Source organism: Pongo pygmaeus, chromosome 17 (assembly GCF_028885625.2).
Source record: "Pongo pygmaeus isolate AG05252 chromosome 17, NHGRI_mPonPyg2-v2.0_pri, whole genome shotgun sequence".
NCBI classification, from domain to species: domain Eukaryota; kingdom Metazoa; phylum Chordata; class Mammalia; order Primates; family Hominidae; genus Pongo; species Pongo pygmaeus.
Window position 1 is genome coordinate 40,573,397 of NC_072390.2, and position 20,553 is coordinate 40,593,949.

Below are 20,553 nucleotides of genomic sequence, written 5' to 3' on the forward strand. Positions count from 1 at the left end.
TGGAAGGGAGTTTATCTCAGGGTTGGAATGTTTTTGGTTGGAGATGTCTTTGTGGTTTATGGTCATGCGGACATTAGCCATTAGGCTGATGTGTTTGGGGCTGGATTTAGGCAGTTTTTTAATCAAAGGCAACTTAAAATGGTGCTGTTTGTCCAAGATGGCAATGCTCCTGCTTTGTCAGAGAGGAATGAAAGGGGTGAGTAAATACAGCACCTTCGACTGAAACATCCAGGTACTCACGTTGGGACTGATCAGGGAAACAACTCGACCCACAGAGAACAGAGAAAAGCAGGGCAAGGCGACAGCCTACCCAGGAGCTACACAGAGTCAAGTGAACCCCCGGCCCCAGCCAAGGGAAGCGGTCAGTGAATGTGTGACCCCAGGAAACCACACTTCTCCCATGGATCTTTGCAACCCTTGAATGAGGAGACCCCCTCGTAAACCCACTCCACTAGGGCCTGGGGGTCGGACACACAGAGCTGTCTAGAGCCTCAGCAAAGCAACTGCTCAGGCACTCACAAAGACCCAGGAGCTTTACATATTCCAGCCCTGGGATCTCCAGCAAAAATGACTGCAACTTTAAGGTAGGAGGTCGGTAAATATCCCTAGGAAGAGGGCTGAATCCAGGGGCCCTCACTTCCACAGCACTTCATATGACTGACTGGCTTGGAATTCCAGCCAGCCACTGGCAACAGGGTAGCCCCTGCCTGAGACAGAACAGAGCCAGGACTGGGTGGGGGCGGGGGTAGGGGGTTGGGGACGGACTGCCATCTTTGCTATTGGAGACTCAACCATTCCAGCATGCCTATGGGCTTTGGAGAGTCCAAACGGTCCAGACAAGAAAGAGATCCCCCAACACAGCACAGCTGCTTTACCAAAACATGGCCAGACTGCTTATTAAAGCAGGACCCCGATCCAATTCCTCCTCATGGGGCAGGATCTCCTAGCCAGGGCCTTCAGCCACCCCCACCCATATTCTATAGACAGTGCTCTGATCTCTCGCTAGGATGGAGTGCCTGGGGGAAGGGGTGGGCCACCACCTTTGTTGATTGGACCACACAGCCATTACAGCCTGCCAGCTTTGGGGCGTCCAAATGGTCCAGACAGGAAGGGACCCCCCAGCACAGCACAACTGTTTTCCCAAAGTATAGCCAGGCTGCTTCCTTAAGTGGGACCCCGATCCATTCCTCCCCACTGGGCAGGATCTCATAGCTGGGGCCTCCAGCCTCCCTTGCCCGTATTCTATGGACAGAGTTTTGATTTCTCCCTGGGACAGAGTGCCTGGGAGGAGGGGCAGGCTGCCACCTTAGCTGTTTGGGTAACTTGGCTATTCCAGCCTGCAGGATTTGGAAGGTCCAAGCCAACTGAGGCATAGGTGGTTCCCCAGCACAGCACGGCTGTTTTTTCAGTGCATGGCCAGACTGGTTCTTTAAGTAAAACCCTGATCCATTCTTCCTCGCTGGGCAGGTCCTCCCAGCTGGGGCCTCCAGCTACTCCCGACCAGTGTTCTACAGTGAACAGAGGTTCTAATTTCTCCCTGGGATGGAGTGCCTGGAGGGCAAGGAGGGCCACTACCTTTGCTGCTTAGGCACCTCAGCTGATCCAGCCTGCAGTCCTTAGAGAGCCCAAACTGATCAGGGGCTGAAGGGATCCCCCAACACAGCACAACTGTTCTACCAAAATGCAGCCAGACTGCTTCTTTAAACGGATCCTTGATCTCGTTCCACCTGGCTGGGTGAGGTCTCCCAACCGGGGTCTCCAGCCACCTCCTACAGGTGCATTTGGGCGGACAACAGGTCAGTACCCCCTCTACAATGGAGCTTCCAGAGGGAAGGGGTAGGCTGCTACCTCAATGGTTTCATAGCCTTCACTGGTGATACCTCCAGGTACTGGGAAAACCAAGGTGACTAGGGTCTGGAGCAGACCCCCAGTAAATTGCAGCAGCCCTACAGAAGAGGGGCTAGACTATTAAAAGAAAAATAAACAAACAACAACAACAACACAAAAATCCCATCCAAAAGTCAACAAACTTAAATATTGAAGGTCAATAAGCCCACAAAGATGAGAAAGAATCAGCACAAAAAACACTTAAAACTCAAAAAGCCAGAGTGCCCTCTTTCATCCAAATGACCACAACACCTCTCCAGCAAGGGTTCTGAACTGGGCTGAGGCTGAGATGGCTGAAATGACAGAAACAGGCTTCAGAATGTGGATGAAAATGAACTTCAGTGAGCTAAAGGAGCATGTTGCAACCCAAGGCAAGGAAGCCAAGAATCATGATAAAACAATGCAAGAGCTGACAGCCAAAATAGCCAGAATAGAGAGGAACATAATTGACCTGATAGAGCTGAAAAGCACACTACAAGAACTTCACAATGCAATTACAAGTATTAACAGCAGAATAGACCAAGTGGAGAAAAGAATCTCAGAGCTTGAAGACTGTCTTTCTGAAATGACAGGTAGACAAGAATAGAGAAAAAAGAATAAAAAGCAATGAACAAAACCTCCAAGAAATACGGGCTTGTAAAGAGACCAAATCTACAACTGACTGGGGTACCTGAAAGAGATGGGAAGAATGGAATCAATATGGAAAACCTATTTTTTGATATCATCCAGGAGAACTTCCCCAACCTAGCTAGACAGGCCAAAATTCAAATTCAGGAAATCCAGAGACCCTCGGTAAGATATTCCATGAGAAGATCATCCCCAAGGCACACAATCGTCAGATTCTCCAAGGTCAAAATGAAAGAAAAAATGTTAAGGGCAGCCAGAAAGAAAGGCTGGGTCATCTGCAAAGGGAAGCCCATCAGACTAACAGTGGACCTCTCTCAGCACAAATCCTACAAGCCAGAAGGGATTGGGGGCAAATATTCAACATTCTTAAAGAAAAGAAATTCCAGGCCAGGTGAGGTGGCTTACATCTGTAATCCCAGCACTTTGGGAAGCTGAGGCGGGCAGATCACTTGAGGCCAGGAGTTCGAGACCAATCTGGCCAAAATGGTGAAAGCCTGTCTCTACCAAAAAATACAAAAATTAGCCGGGCATGGTGGCACACTGCCTGTACTCCTAACTACTCAGGAGGCTGAAGTGGGAGAACTGCTTGAACCTGGGAGGCGGAGGTTGCAGTGAGCTGAGATTGTGCCACTGCACTCTAGCCTGGGCAACAGAGCGAGACCCTGTCTCCAAAAAAAAACTCCAGCCCAGAATTTCATATCTGACTGAACTAAGCTTTAGAAGCAAAGGAGAAATAAGATCCTTTTCAGACAAGCAAATGCTGAGGGAATTTATTACCACCAGACCTGCCTTACAAGAGGCCCCGAAGGACTAAATATGTAAGGGAAAAACTGTTACCAGCCACTACAAAAACATTCTGAAGTATACAGACCAGTGACACCATGAGGCAACCACATGAAGAAGTCTACAAAATAACCAGCTAGCATCATGATGACAGGAAAAAAAAAGAAAAAAAAAAAAAGAGCAGGGGTTGCAATCCTAGTTTCTGACAAAACAGACTTTAGAGATCAAACAAGATAAACAACGGCATTAGATAATGATAAATGGTTCAATTCAACAAGAAGACCTAACTGTCCTAAATATATATATGCACCTAATACAAGAGCACCCAGATTCATAAAGCAAGTTCTTAGAGACCTTCAGAGACTTTATCTCCCACACAATAATAGTGGGACACTAACACCCTGCTGACAATATTAGACAGATCAGCAAGACAGAAAATTTACAAAGATATTCAGGTCCTGATCTCAGCTCTGGATCAAATGGACCTGATAGATATCTGGAGGACTCTCTAACCCAAAACAACAGAATATACATTCTTCTCATCACCACATGGCACTTACTCTAAAATTGATCACATAATCGGAAATAAAACACTCCTCAGCAAATGTAAAAGAACCGAAATCATAACAGTCTCTTGGACCATACCAGAATCAAATTAGAACTCAAGATTAAGAAATTCACTCAAAACCTTACAACTACATGGAAATTAAACAAGCTGCTCCTGAATGACTTTTGGGTAAGTAATGAAATTAAGGCAGAAATCAAGTTCTTTGAAACTAATAAGAACAAAGATACAATGTACCAGAATCTCTGGGACGCAGCTAAAGCAGTGTTAAGAGGGAAATGTATAGGACTAAATGCCCACATCAAAAAGTTAAAAAGATCTCAAGTTGATAACCTAACATTGCAACTAAGAAAACTAGATAACCAAGAGCAAACAAACCCCAAAGCTAGCAGAAGATAAAAAAAAAAATCAAGGTAAGAGCTGAACTGATGGACATCCAGACACAAAAAACCTTCAAAAAATCAAGAAATCCAGGAGCTGGTTTTTTGAAAAAATTAATAAAATAGACTGCTAGCTAGAAAAAGGAATGCTTTTACACTGTTGGTGGGACATGTAAATTAATTCAACCATTGTGGAAGACAGTGTGGCAATTCCTCAAAGATCTAGAGACAGAAATACTATTCAACCCAGCAATCCCATTACTGGGTATATGCCCAAAGAAATGTAAATCATTCTATCATAAAGACACAAGCATGTGTATGTTCATTGCAGCACTATTCACAATAGGAAAGGCACGGAATCAACCTAAATGCCCAAGAATAATAGATTGAATAAAGAAAATGTGGTATATATACACTATGGAATACTATGCAGCCATAAAAAGGAATGAGATCATGTCCTTTACAGGGACATGGATGGAGCCAGAGGCCATTATCCTTAGCAAACTAATGCAGGAACAGAAAACCAAACACCACATGTTCTCACTTATAAGTGGGAGCTAAATGATGAGAACACATGGACACATTGCGGGGAACAACATACACTGGGGCCTATTGGAAGGTTGAGGGTTGGGAGGAGGGAGAGGATCATGAGAAAATCAGAACAGCTAGTGGATGCTGGGCTTAATATGTGGGTGATGGGATGATCTGTGCAGCAAACCAACACGGCACACATTTACCTAGGTAACAAATCTGCACATCCAGCACATATACCCCTGAACTTAAAATAAAAGTTGGAAATACAAAGAAATGTGTAATGTTAAAGTATAATAATAATAAAAAAAAAGAAATGTGTAATGTAAAAGGATATCAATGAACTTTTAGTACTTTTTTACATTAAAATACATTGTTCTGGCTGGGTGCGATGACTCATGCCTCTAATCCCAGCAGTTTCAGAGGCCGAGGCAGGCAGATTACCTGAGGTCAGGAGTTCAAGACCAGCCTGTCCGACATGGTGAAACCCCATCTCTACTAAATAATACAAAAATTAGCCAGATGTGGTGGCATGTGCCTGTAATCCCAGCTACTCAGGAGGCTGAGGCAGGAGAATTGCTTGAATCTGGGAAGCAGAGGTTGCAGCGAGCCGAGATCACGCCACTGCATTCCAGCCTGGGCAATAGAGTGAGACTATATCTCAAAAAAAAAAAAAAAAAAAATTAAAATACATTGTTCTATCTATGTGAATGTCTCTTTAATTTATGATGCATAAGTGTGTATCATGCTTTGGTTATTGGAAAATACTGGTTCACAGAGTTATGCATATCTTCTAAATGTACTATATCAAAAATCACATTTATATCACTATCAATCTCATCTCTAAAGTAAAGTAAGTATTCAGAAGTTGTCAAGCCTCATAGTGATGAATAAAACTCTTCAAAACTTTCTTACTAAAAACTTGAATTTTATCCTAGGAAACTGATGAGACCTGTTTTTTTGGGTTTTTTTTAAGTGACAAGCTCACTTTGTTCATTTTCAAATGTCTGCATAAGTATCTAACTCTAAATAACCAAAATTTGTTCATTTTTTAAATTATTATTATTATTTTTTTTAGAGATAGGGTTTCACTCTCTCAGACAGGCCAGAGTGCAGTGGCACAATCATAGCTTACTGCAGCCTTGAACTCCTGGGATCAAGCAATCTTTCCAAGTAGCTGCAACTACAGATGCATACCTAATTTTTAAAAAATTTTATGTAGAGATGAGGTCTCACTTTGTTGCCCAAGCTGGCCTTAAACTACTGGCTTCAGGAAATCCTCCACCTTGGCCTCCCAAGATGCTGGGATTACAGGCATGAGCCACCATGAACAGCCTGTCCATCATTCTTTAAAGTACAAATAGTGTTCCATGAGAAAGGGAAATGGTTCAGCTAGCAACGCAAAGATTCACACAACTACTTTTTCTTCAAGCTAACCATCTTACTTTGAAGGCAGCAGCAGAAGTGCTTTATGTGTACTTCTCATTTTGTCATTCTGAATATCAAAAAGATAGTTACTTGAAGTCAAAACCGAATATAATTAATAATTTACTATGTATACAATGACCTTCTAGAATTAAATTGGCTTTTTTCATGAAAATGAAAAAGTGGTAAAGAATATAATGTGTATTAAAGGTGGAATACCCTAATCCAAAAATACAAAATTTGAAGTGCTCCAAAATCTGAAACATTTTGAGTACTGATGTGATGCCACAAGTGGAAAATTCCACACCTGGCTTCATATGACAAGTTGCAATCAAAACACAGTGCACAATACAGTTTATTCAGTGTTTCCAATGGAAAAAAGTTCCTCTCAGCCCCCTTCAGCTGTATTTTTTCCACACACACCCAGATTCCCCACCCAAGCATGATCACAAATAATAATAAAATTGCACATATGCAGGCCAGATGCGCCAATACCAGGTACCCCACCATGCTCTACATGGGCCAAGATCTATGTGTATTACCCACTGGTTTTTATTTTTGTTTTTTGCTTATTCTCTCCTCTGTGGTATAAAAATGTTACAGAAAATGTCAAAAAAAAAAAAAAGCCTACAGCTACCCCTATGGGTAACTGATTAAAAAAAAGAAAGCATTTATGTTTATCTATAGCATAAAAAGTCAAACTGTTGGAAAAACTGGACAGCTGTGTAAGTGTTAAATGAATTACAAGAGTATGGTGTTGGAATGACCACTATCTATGACCTGAAGAAACAGAAAAATAAACTGTTGAGGTTTTATGCTGAAAATGATTAACAGAAGTTAAACAAAAATAGAAAAATGCTACATAAAGCTAAAAATGAGGATCAAAATTATGTATTGAAAGAATGGATCCACTGGTGTGGCAGTAAACACATGCCTCTTAATGGTATGCTGATCAGGAAACAAGTAAAGATCTATCATGATGAAGTGAAAACTGAGGACTGTGAATACTCAACAAGCTGGTTGCAGAAATTTAAGAAACAACATGGCATTAAAATTTTAAAGCTCTGTGGTGATAAAGTATCTGATGATCACAAATCAGTGAAAAAAATCATTCACAACTTTGCCAAAGTCATTGCTGATAAAAATCTTATCCCAGAGTTACTGCTGATGAAAATCTTATCCCAGAACAAGTCTATAATGCTAATAAAACATCATTGTTTTGGCATTATTGCACCAGAAAGAACCTGACTATAGCTGATGAAACAGCCCCTAAAGGAATTAAGGATGTCAAGGATGAATAACTGTGTTGGGATGTGCTAATGTAGCAGGCATATATAAATATAAACTTGATGTGATAGACAAAAACTTGCATTCTTGCTGTTTTCAAGGAGTGAACTCTTACCAGTCCATTATTATGCTAAGAAAAAGTTATGGATCACCAGAAACATCTCTTCAGATTGGTGTTACAAACATTTTGTACCAGCAGCTCATGCTCACTGCAGGCAAACTACACTGAATGATAACTGAAAATTTTTTTACTCTTTGACAACAGTTCTGCTCATCCTCCAGTTGAAATTCTCTTTAAAAATATGTATAGCCAGGCGCAGTGGCTCACACCTGTAATCCCAGCACTTTGAGAGGCCAAGGCAGGTAGATCGCCTGAGGTCAGGAGATCAAGACCAGCCTGGCCAATATGGCGAAACCTCATCTCTACTAAAAATACAAAAATTAGCCCAGCGTAGTGGTGCATGCCTGTAATCACAGCTATTTGAGAGGCTGAGGCAGCAGGAGAATCACTTGAACCCGGGAGGTGGAGGTTGCAGTGAGCCGAAATTGCACCACTGCACTCCAGCCTGGACAACAGAGACTCTGTCTCAAAAAACATAGTAATAATTATAGTATTTATGCTATGTATTTTCCTGCAAATGTGACTTCATTAATTCAGCCATTTCACCAGGGTATCCTTAGACCAGTGAAATATACATATTTTAAAAACACTTTCTTGAGCAGCATGCCAGCCACAGTGAACAGAGTCATGGGTTAGAAGGTTTTCAAAAGAGTTTAGCATAAAGGATGCCATACATGCTGTTGCGAATGCTAGGAACAGTAACCGAAGACACAGTTGTGCATGCCTGGCACAACCTGTGGCCTATGACTATGTTCAGTCATGATGATGAACAAAATAGTGACTTTGAAGGATTTCATATGTCAAGTGAGAAAAAAATGACATCTGCCCTCCTTAGATATGCAAAAATACATCTTCAGAGTCCATCACTGGTATGGTTTGGATCTGTGTCCCAGCCAAATCTCATGTTAAATCGTAATTTGGAGGTGGGGCCTGGTGGGAGGTGACTGAATCATGAGGGTGGCTCCTTCATGAATAGTTTAGCACCATCCCCTAGGTGCTGCTCTCATGACAGCGAGTTCTCACGAGATCTAGTCATTTAAAAGTATGTGGCACCTCTCTCCTCACTCTCTCTTGCCCCTGCTCTTCTTATGTGAGATGCCTGCTCCTCCTTTGCCTGCCACCATGATTGGAAGCTTCCTCAGGCCTCCCCAGAAGCAGAAGCTGTTGTGCTTCTGTGATGGTTAATACTGAGTGTCAACTTAATTGGATTGAAGGATACAAAGTATTGATCCTGGGTGTGTCTGTGAGGGTGTTCCCAAAGGAAGTTAACATTTGAGTCAGTGGGCTGGGAAAGGCAGACCCACCTTTAATTTGGGTGGGTACAATCTAATCACCTGCCAGCGTAGCTAGAATATAAGCTAAGCAGGCAGAAAAATGTGAAAAGTGGAACTGGCCTAGCCTCCCAGCCTACATCTTTCTCCCATGCTGGATGATTCATGCTCTTGAACATCAGATTCCAAGTTCTTCAGTTTTGGAACTCATACTGGCTCTCCTTGCTCGTCAGCCTGCAGATGGCCTATTGTGGGACCTTTTGATCATGTGAGTTAATACTTAATAAACTCATATATACATATATACACATATACATATATATGTAATATATATATATATATATATAATATATATATTAGTTCTGTCCCTCTAGAAAATCCTAATACAGCTTCCTACACAGAACCTAGGCCAATTAAACCTCTTTTCTTTATAAATTATCCAGGCTCAGTATTTCTTTATAGCAATGCAATAAGAGCCTAATACAGTCACTTAGCTGGAGGAAGTGGATATCAAAGAAGTTTTTAACATTGATAACAAGGCTCCAGATGTTCAGTCATTGGCTAATGATAAATGCTAAATGGTTCTGAATCAAGGTGACTGTGATAACAGTGACGAAGAAGATGATGTCGTTAACACTAAAGAAAAAGTGCCTGTAGACAACATGGTAAAAATGTGTAATGGGCTTATTGAAGAACTAAAGCAGACACATTCATAACAGAACAAGAAGTCATGTCCGTTTATAATATCAAAGAGAGACTTCTAACACAAAAACAGTTATTAATGAGGCAGATGACTCCGGAGGAAACCTTTTAAAAAGCATCCAGCAGAATGCTTCCTTATTCCTAGAGGACCCACTTCATGGTCCCTGAACTGCTTCTGACATTTCTTCTCACCTAAAAAAAATAAATTATAGCGCATTGTAACCTTTCAGTCAAATCAGAGCATAGCAGGTGGAGACTGAAAGCCTGTTGTTTCTTGTTGCTCTTGTTTGACAACTAATGGGCATTCTGGTAATGATACTGTGCTGATTCATTGCCCTGAAAGCATTATTTTTTCACTGTATTAATGGTATGTCATATTGTTTATTGTTAATTACTTATATGTGAATAAGTGTAAGAAAATGATTGCTCATCAGTAGCATATAAATTCAGTCAGGAATGCTGGGGGTGTCAAACAACCAGATTGTCCAATGGTGGCTGAAATAATGACATCTTTGCTTTCCTGTGGCTCAATATACACAACATTTGTTTTATGCACAAAATTATTTTAAAATATTTTATGAAATTACCTTCAAGCTATGTTTATAAAGCATAATAAAAAATGAATTTTGTGTTTAAACTTGGGTCTTATTCCCAATATATTTAATTATGTATATACAATTATTCCAAAATATGGAAAAAATCCAAAATCTGAAACATTTCTGGTCCCAAGCATTTTGGATAAGGAATACTGAACCCATAGAATAAGTTTAATGCTACTGCCTTGATTTATATTAAGGTTTCAGTAGCTTTACCCACCATTGCTTTTGCACTGTCATTGCAAATATCCGCACAGTGAAAAGGGCAAGTACTGTCTTAATATTTTTACTATAATTTTGTCATTGTCAATCCCTTGAAAGGTTTTTGAGTACCTCCAAAAATGTGTGGGCCACAGTTTGAAAACTACGGCTTTATTCCAATTATGGATTGAGATTATTTAAAACTGGGTATTAGTCCCTGTGAGAATAGGTCTATTTTTTTTTCAAAGAGGCTAAATTTTATTTAAGAAATTGTGTATACAAATAACTAAAATCATTTTTTAAAGGCACTCTGATTAAACTGCATTTTTCAGCATTACAGGACACCTTGGACAGTTTTTACTCTAGATTTCAACGTCATCCCACCCTGCTTCTTCCTTCACCAATACTGAAGGAAGTTCATTTTGCTCCCTGCTAGTCAGACAGGCAGATAGGAGAGGCAGGTATAGACTTTGTTTTCAATACTTCTTGATTCTTTGATGTGAAGAGTAGTAGCACAGTCATTTAAACTCAATCCCACTTCTCTGCATCTTATAAAGTAAAACAGCTAAAAGGAGTAAAATAAGAAGGCAATGCTTGTGGGATGTAGTGTATATTGGCAGCACAGTCCTCATTACTATTTGCGTAACTGTCTCTCCTGTATAATCATTTCTTTGGAAGGCAGTGGATTTTAGTCTTGTTTTTGTTCTCTTCAATTTTTACTTACTGAATTTATCAATCTCAGCCATATTGGGTTTGTCACACATGGTCAGAGAAGAAGCAGAGCAAGGTGCATGAGTGAGTGGAGGCTGATCTGTGCAGAGACCACAGCCAAGTGTAGAATAGGTCTATTTTTGGTTCAATCCTACTTCTGGGCTGTGGCTCTTTGGGTTCTAAACAAAAACTTAGACATTTACCATCACCCCTCTACCTTAATAGGCTTTGAATTCCAAAGGTCTATGAAAGGTCTGCTTTACTTCTCACTTAACCTTCTGGGTTTTCCTACTTTTCTTTATCTTGGCACCACAAACCCTCATTCCTTGTTAGCTCTTTAGAGTCAGCATATACATTTAAAAAGTATATCTTAGACTAGTATTTCTAGTTGTTTTCAATGGGAGATTTGGTCCAAACTATCAAAACTGCAATCGCTTGCAGCTTCTAGGCATTAAACTGTTTCTTATGGTTTTTGTTAACTATAAAAATAAACAATGCTTGTGGTTAAAAAAAAAATTAAAATAATACAGATATAAAGTTTAAAATGGTAACTTCCCTGTCCCTACCATGTCGTCCCATTTTCTAATTCCTGGCCTCCTGCAAAGAAATGCACTTTTATAAATTTGGGGTAAGTACTTTCACTCTTTATACATTTGGATACACATATTTTTACAAATACACATTTTTAAAGTATAAATGAGTTCATGCTACATTTTTACTTTTCCTAATTTCTCTCTTACAGAGTAATCTTTACTTTTTCGTGAACTTAATGATAAATAACAATAGTTAACATTTTTTTAAGTGGTTACTCTGTGTCAGGCACAGCCATGGGTGCATTAATGGACTATTTCATTTGTTCTTCACTACAATCTTGTGAAGATAAGTATTATCACCATTTTGCAGGTCAGAAAACTGAGTTTTAGTGAAGTGAAATATACCTACCCAAAGGTACACAGCTGTTATATTTTAGTGAGGATGTTAAATCTGAATGTGTTAATTAAACTTTGTCAACATTTTAACGCTATCATATTTCTGAAGTGTATACTATCATACAGTGTGACATTTACAAAATGCCTTCTAATGGTATAACCATGCTCTATACCAAAGTCAGTTTCCTGGTTTTTTACTGTATGAGATGTAACAAATTGCAGAAACTAAGTGTAGGGTATGAGGGGCCATTCTGTACTGTCCTGTCAAATTTCTGTGAGTCTATAATTATTTAGAAAATAAAAAGTCACTAAAAACTTACATCGGGTGTGATTCCATTTATGTAAAATCTTTGAAATGGCAAAATTATAGAGATGGACAACAGATTAGTGGTTGCCAGGGATGGTAGAGGGAGAGAGAGATGGGTATGTCTTGTAAGTCAACGCCACAGATCTTTGTGGTTGTGAAACAGCTCTGTATCTTGATTATGATAGTCATTATACCAATCTATACATGATAAATTGCATAGGCCTCCCCGCCACATACACATAGGTGTGTATATAAAACTGGCAAAATCTGAAAAAACTCTGTGCATTACACCAATGTCAATTTCCTGGTTTTGTTACCATATTATATGTACGTAAAATATTACCATTGGAGGAAATGGGGTGAAGGATATAGGAGACCTCTTCTTACCGTATTTGAAACTTCCTGTCAATCTATAACTATTTCAAAATAAAAAGGAAACGTAATTTAACAAGTACACAAAACACTTCTCAAGAAACCACTTTGGACAAATGTTGGTTTATCATAATAATGTAAAGTAACCAGTTAGAGTGAATTGTTTTCATTAGGAATTACTGGTTTTTTGCAGTCAAACCAAACTTGTCAAGACTGTAATACTGAAGAAAAGCAATGGAGGGGCAATAAGTACAAACTGCTTCAAGAGTCAACTAAAGGCCAGATGTGGTGGCTCACACCTGTAATCCCAGTACTTTGGGATGCCGAGGCAGGAGGATTGCTTGAGACCAGGAGTTTGAGACCAGCCTGGGCAACATAGGGAAACCAAGTCCCTACGTTTAAAAAAAAAAAAAGTATTAATAATTAAATAAATTGTTTAAGTCAATTAAAGTTCTGATTTAAGTATCTGGAATTCAGGGAATCAAATTTTTCCTCTTTTAAGGAAATTATTCTTTTTTTCTTTTTTTGGTTAAAGTTGATTTCACCAACTTTAAGATCCTCTCCAGCGGAAAACTGCATATATTAAACAACACATGGAAAGCAATAATAGCTAAACTTACCTGGCTATTACTACCCACCAGGCACCATTTTATGTAATTATGCCCATAAACACATATTAAGCTCAGAATACTCTGCTGCAGATTTTTTAATAGTCCTATTTTATTGATAAGGAGAAAGTGACAGAGTTGTTTCATAGTTAGTAATGTAGCCAGTTGTAAAGAGTTTCTGCTATAGCTAAATTTCCAGACATCTTTTAAGTCTCATACTTTGGGCTTTTACAAAATTTCTCCAATTAAAAGAATATTATCTTAATTCTCATCATTAGCTTAGTTTGATGGACTATTTGCTTTATTTAATGGACCATTTGCTCATCTGCTCTATTTTGTTCACAAGGCAGAAAATATCAGAAGCAACAATATTTTGAAGTGTGCTTTCTTTCCTTCGGTTCAAATAACATGAGTTAACCTGAGAGAGAGAAAGAAAGAGTAGGAAATTTAGAATTTGAAACCAAAGGGAAGGAACTGATATTTAACTTACCACAGTTTCTCCAACATGTATGCGATAACAAAAATATCTGATCTTTGAAGACCTCATTTTTAAGCCCTAATCTTTGATATTATTTTTATAACTCGAGTGCCGTGACACCATCCCTGGGGCAACACGGTAGTGGGGAAATGGAGATATGCGTCAGACATGAAGGGTAAGGGAAGAATGCTGTCAACTCACAGGCACTGCTTGGGTGACAAAGGCTGGCAAACGCGAGGACATCCGCAGGCAGCCAAAAGAGCAAGGACTTCCGGGAAGCAGCCGGAAGCTGCTTCGCGGCGGAAGCACGAGTGGAAGCGCTTCCGGGCGGTAGCACGCTGTGTTGGCGGCGGCTCCCCGCTTGCCTCAGCTGCAGCAGCGGGAAGCTCGGTGGCAAGCCCTTGTAGTCCTGTGCGATGGCGTCTCGATACGACAGGGCGATCACTGTCTTCTCCCCAGACGGACACCTTTTTCAAGTTGAATATGCCCAGGAAGCAGTGAAGAAAGGATCCACCGCGGTGAGGAAGCAACTATTCCCGGACTGTTCCCCGCTCTGACCTGTCAGGCCATCGTTACCCTACTACCCCAGCCCACCCCTCCATCCTAGGAGCTCAAGAGAGGAGATTCCCACACTTGTGAAAATTACTTTGTTCTTTTTATTTAGGGAGACAGACTTATGAGATTTGGGCCGGAAGTGGGCAGAGTAAAAGTTTGTAGATTTCCCTGTTCTCTGCTGTTCAACTGCCCCTGTTTAATGGTAGCTACAGACGCAAAACTAGGGTGTGTGTGTGTGTGTGTGTGTGTGTGTGTGTGTGTGTGTGTGTGTGTGTGTAGGGACGTTAATGATGTGATTGACAATAGGGAAAGCTTCTAATCTGTAACAGCCTACCTGAATGCTCGTGGTCCAGTTCCTTGGTGGTTCAGAGACCCCTGGAAAAGTTAACAGTTGCTTCATGTTGGGAACTATTTTTTAATAACAATTACGATAAAAAATAAAAGTTGGCCACACCTGCCCCCCAAATACGGACTAAATCAATATAAAATTAAACTTTTGTTGATGAAGAAATTATTAAAAACAGTTCAAACACACGCGTTAAAATATCCCAAAATTGCTGGGCACGGTGGCTCACGCCTGTAATCCCAGCACTTTGGAAGGCCCAGGAGGGCGGATCACCTGAGGTCGGGAGTTTGAGACCAGCCTGACCAACATGGAGAAACCCCGTCTCTACTAAAAATACAAAATAAGCCGGGCGTGGTGGCGCATGCCTGTAATCCCAGCTACTCGGGAGGCTGAGGCGGGAGAATTGCTTGAACCCGGGAGGCAGAGGTTGCGGTGAGCCGAGATCGTGCCATTGCACTCCAGCCTGGGCAACAAAAGCGAAACTCCATCTCGGAAAAAAAAAAAATCCCAAAATTGTCCCAACATTTCGAAGCCTTGTAGAGGCTCAAAAGCCCAAGAACTTCCACTTTTTTGGCCACTTAAAAAATAATGCTGGGAGTTCCTTGAGAGATTATACCCTACCTTAGATTTATGTATCCACATTACTGAAGAACTTAATAAATACTCAGGGTAGGAGTAATACTGCTGCCAAGTTTTAACTATGTTCAATAATTTTAGTGATTTATAAAAATTAAAGAGGACAAAAGTGCCCTAGTGACACAAGATCTATTACCCCAAATCTTCTAAGGCCTAGCCTATGAATTCAAAGGATCGGATATTTTTATTCTCTCGATTTCATGAGCATGTTTGTTGTGTACTTTGGAAATTGAGACAGTAGCTATGAGAATACACGTTACGTTTCTAAGTCTAGCAATGTCTATATTTTCTGACTTTCTTTGTTAAAGAAGGAAATAATTCACTTTCATTATAAATCTAACAGATGTAAGTGGTAAAAAAAAAAAAAAACACTAGAAGAAGAATCGTTTTAAAAGTATTTTTCTATTTAATTGGGCCCACTAGTTTTGCTTCTGTTTTGCAAGTAATTTTTTTAGAATTATAAGTTTAAGGAAAGCCTGATGTAGCTTAAACCAAAAGGGTGCCATTTTGATAAAAACGAAAAGTTATATAATCCCCAGCATAGCATGTAGCATATGGTTAGAAAATAATGCCCAAGTTTTAGAGCCTAAAATAAAGGGAGTAATAGGAGAAGACTAGGGTGTAATAAGAAACCACATTGGCTCATTTAACATGTTTTAAGAGTGCTGTAGAACTGATTGATGGTTCCTTTGTAATGAGTGGTAAAAGGGTAAGGATATAAAAATACCTATAGTGGGCATTTTTAAAGATACATTGGAAGAATGAGACACTTTTGTCTCAGAATTATGAAATTATAATTTGCATGTTTGCATGGAATTATTCATTGTGTTTCCTTGAGGGTGCTATGACCTTTTACATAGGGTAAAGTTTTTTAATGGCACTTGATTATTAAAATATGTCACAAAATATTCTGTCTAGAAGTGCAAATTGATATTATGAGTTACAAATAAGCCAACGTTGACCAGTTTTGACCAGTATGTAAACGTGATATTATTTAGTAATATAAAAGTTATATGGGCCACAATTAAAGGCTTTGCGTTCTACTTCCTTGTTGATGATTATCTTATAGCATGAAAGGAGACAAGAGGCTTGTTTTCTTTTTGCTTCAGTTCCCTTTTCTGTAAATGCAAATTTGTTTGAATAACATTTTGGAGAAGTAATACCTTTCTTCTTAGGGAAAAGAAATGAATCCTTCACAATATTCCCATGAAAATGATAAGATTATTATCATTCCTCATTTTGTCCTTTCTGTGACCCCAAACTGTTATTAGCTCTGTATTTCCTACTTTATCAAATCTCAGCTCCACAATCTAACCATCAAAGTCTTCCCTAATCCTATCCACCCTCTTAATTTAGGAGGCAGCTTCTTGGTTTCACTAATATGTGTTTCTGCCGACAGAACGGGGAGAGAGGAAAGGGGAAAACACCTTTCTTTCTGCTGCTCTGCATCTTATTTATCCTTTAACAATCTCTGCACACTTGTCCTCTATAATGAAGCCTTCTCTGATCCACTCCAGTCATCTTGGATCTTTGTCTTTTCTGAGTTTATAATCTCTACCACAGAATATTGTACAGTATTTACTATTTGGCCTGATATTTTCTTTAATTTCAGGTATATTTAATAATCTCACACCAACTGGATAGTAAGATCTCTGAGAATCTAGATGGTATAATTCCTTTTTCTATTTCTACTACACAATATACAGTAGAGGGGCTAGGAAGGCAGTAACTAACATTTAAGAAATACTTTGACCAGGCATTTTGTGTACATTATCTAACATTAGGGACAGTGTTTAATCCCCTTTTATTATATGTGAAACTGTGATTCAGAAGCATTTATAGCTTGCTGAAAGTACCCAGCTGGAGAGTGATGGAACCCATATTTATAATTATTTTTTTCTAGTTCTAAAGCCCCTGCTCCTTGCATTGTAGCATGAAATTTGTTCAATAAATGTTTGTATATTAATTAGCTTCCATTATCATGAATGTAGAAATCAGATATGTATCACTTAAGGCAATTAACTTCACTAAGCTTCAGTTTCTGTAATAGTAAAAGAGGCTTCAAAATAGCACTTGTGGCTGGGCATGGTGGCTGACGCCTGTAATCCTAGCACTTTGGGAGGCTGAGGTGAGTGGATCACTGGAGGTCAGGAGTTCGAGACCAGCCTGGCCAACATGGTGATACCCCATCTCTACTAAAAATACAAAAAATTAGCTGAGCATGGTCGTGTGTGCCTGTATTCCCAGCTACTTGGGAGACTGAGGCAGGAGAATTGCTTGAACTGAGGAAACAGAGGTTGCATGAGCCGAGATTTTGCACCAGTGCACTCCAGCCTGAGTGACAGAGTGAGAATCTGTCTCAAAAAAAAAAAAAAAATTGTACTTGCTTCATAGAGTTGATGCGAAAGTTGAATGAGGTAATAATGCATGTGAAGCATCTTAAACAGAATCTGGTTCACAGAAAGCACTTAATAAATTATAGTTATTATTATTTACTATTCTTTGTTTTCTCTTTTTTTTCAATTTTGTCTGTGGTGCTTCTCACACATTCATTTATTATTTGAAGACATTTTGGTTGAATACTTACATATGCTAAACGTGATGCTAGGTCACTTACAAGATAGATAGCATCACATACAAGATAGATTCAATCCCTGTCCTTAGAGATTCTACTATCTATCAGGAAAGTTAGATAATTACATAAACAGTCCTAACAAAACCTGAATGAGTGTTAGGGTATGAGGCATTATAGGAACCCCAGGTGTTGGGGAGGTCCCTCTGAAGAAATAATACTTAAGTGGACATCTGAAAGATGGGAGGTTGTCAAGTGAAGAAGTAGAAGGGGAAAGAGTGAAGAGTATTTTTGACAAAGGAATTAGCTTGTGGGAAGGCAAGTAGAAAAAGATAGCTATGTTCTGTGAACTGAAAGGCATTCAGAATTGTTGAAGCAATGGAAAAATAGAAATAGATGAAGCTAGAAACTGGTGCCAGATCATGGAATGCCATTAAACCATGTAAGTGAGGATACACTGAATGAGAGACCTTGAAGTGTTTTGATGTGGCTACTGTCAGTCTCCAGATTATTGCTCTTCTGTCATTCTATTAACAGACTACATTTGTCCAACAACAGAGATACTCACATGACCTAAGTAGAATCATTCATAATTTCTATCTTCCTGGCCACAGTGATGAGCATGTCACTCAAATCTAGCCAATGATAAGTTCACCCTTAACAACTCTTCTGACTAGAGACAGTGGTAGCTTTTATTCTTTGGGAGAACTGTTGGAATGTGGGTCCAAGGTTCCTGGTGGCCATGTTTTTACTGTACAGAGAAAGCCTTTCCACATTAGGAAATCAAAAAGCCAATATGCAAAGAGTACATATTAAAGTCCCTAGATCCTTTTGTCTCATGTCTAGCTCTGTGCTGTGTTGATTTGCTTAGTGACAGATGGTCCGTATATAAGCTTTAAGTAAAGGAATGCCACATTCAGACTTTATTTTCTTCTTCTTCTTCTTCTTTTTTGGTCTTCATTTTATTTTCCAAATATTTCTCAGGCTACCTATGGTCAGTGAATTGGATGAAATCAAGACTAGAAACAGGGAGACCAGTTAGGATTCTGTGGAAATAGTCTAGATGAAAGATGATAACTAGCTTTTACTAGACTTGGGGGGAAAGTGAAAATAAGGCAGATTCCAGAAAAACATTAAGCAGTGTACTTGTTACAATCTGATGGTTCTATGGATGGTGTTGACAGAGGTATAGGAGAAGGAGGAATAAAAGTTGGTGTCCCTGTTTCTGGATGTGACTGCTAAGTAAATGGTACTGCCATTTACTTAGAGAATGTGAAGCACTAAGTTTTGGGGGAAGATAACTGTTTTGGACTTGCTGAGGTTGAGATGCTTATGGAAACTGTAGCAGACAGACTTTAAAATGGCATCCAGTGATCCCCACCTTCTGGTGCTCATGCCCTTGTATAACCTTCCTCCCTTGGATGTGGGCTGAACTTAGTGACTTGCTTTTAAGGAATGGAATAGGTGAAAGTGATGAATGTCACATCAGGGATTAAGTTGCTAAGAAACGGTGACTTCATTTTATTCATCCTTACTTGCTGTTTTGCTTGCTTACTCTGGTGAAACCCAGCTGCCATGTTGAGTTGCCCTCTGCAGGGCCCAATGAGGCAAGGAACTGAGGGAAACATTTGTTCAAAATCTAGTAGGGAACTGAGGTCCTTAGTCCAACAACCCAGGGGAACTGAATCTTGCCAACAACCATGTGAGTGAGCTTGGAAATGGATCCTTCCCCAATTGAGCCTAGAGATGCGTGCAGCGCTGGTAGACAACTTGATTGCAGCCTTATGAGAGACCCTGAGCCAGAGGACTTAGCTAAACTGTGTCCTGATTCCTGAACAGAGACTGTGAGGCAGCTGAAAAGTACATGTTTGAAATTTAAGAGATTGATCTTGGCTGGAAATAATAATTTTGAAGTGCATTCTTTCTCTCCCCTGTTAAAAACCTATATTGAAGGTCAAGTAAATGCATACTCTTGAGTACCCTTCTGTGTTCAATAAGACTAAATATAGACTATAGACTAAGCAGAGGATAGTCTACAACTGAACCTTGAGGGACCTTAATGACCTTTGTGATTACCTTGACTAAACTCTGAGAGAAGAGGGATAGAAACCAGGTTGTTGTGGGCTGAGGGATGATGACAATATTTGGCTTGAAGGGCTTGAAAGAAAAAAGGTGGGATTAAAGTGGAATGGTCTTAAAATTTTAAGATAAAGAGACTGACATAGGTTTCTGTCTGTTTGTCGAACTTCTCACTTTGTTCACATAGTGTTTTCCTGACCTCGCTTGTTTATCTCTCTACTCTTGTAGCTTACTGAGCTTTTAAAAGATTGTTACTTTTTAATTCTTTGTCAAGAAATTCATAGATCTCCATACTTTATTTTCTTCCTTTGGTAGTATCATGTTTCTCTGATTGTTCATGATTCTTGTGGCCTGGCATGGAAGTCTGCACATTTGAAAAAGTAAGTACCTCTTCAGATTAGCTTCAGCAGGAAAAGTTCTTCACCAGTTAGCCCATCCAGAGATTTGGGGTGGGCCTGCCACTAGAGTCCTTTGGCAGGCTGGCCTGATGCCTAGGTCAGCAGGCAGGCTGGCTTGGCACCACAGGTGCCAGCCTTGTACCAGGGCTCACTGGGGTGGGCCTGGAACCTGAGTCCACAGGAGCA

General features: G+C 39.8%; 1 protein-coding gene across 3 annotated transcripts in view; it reads left to right on the forward strand.

Annotated features, from left to right (window-relative positions):
- The first annotated feature begins 14,056 nt into the window (after nucleotides 1-14,056).
- The window catches only part of PSMA8 (proteasome 20S subunit alpha 8), a 52,912-nt gene continuing 46,415 nt past the window's right edge, over nucleotides 14,057-20,553 (forward strand). The window contains exon 1 of one of the 3 annotated variants that reach the window (XM_054460526.1): nucleotides 14,057-14,299. In XM_054460526.1, coding sequence (XP_054316501.1) covers nucleotides 14,198-14,299 — 102 coding nt within the window. In that variant the 5' untranslated portion in view covers nucleotides 14,057-14,197. The remainder of the gene's footprint in view (nucleotides 14,300-20,553) is intronic. The other 2 variants (XM_054460525.1, XM_054460528.1) reach the window with 2 other exon arrangements.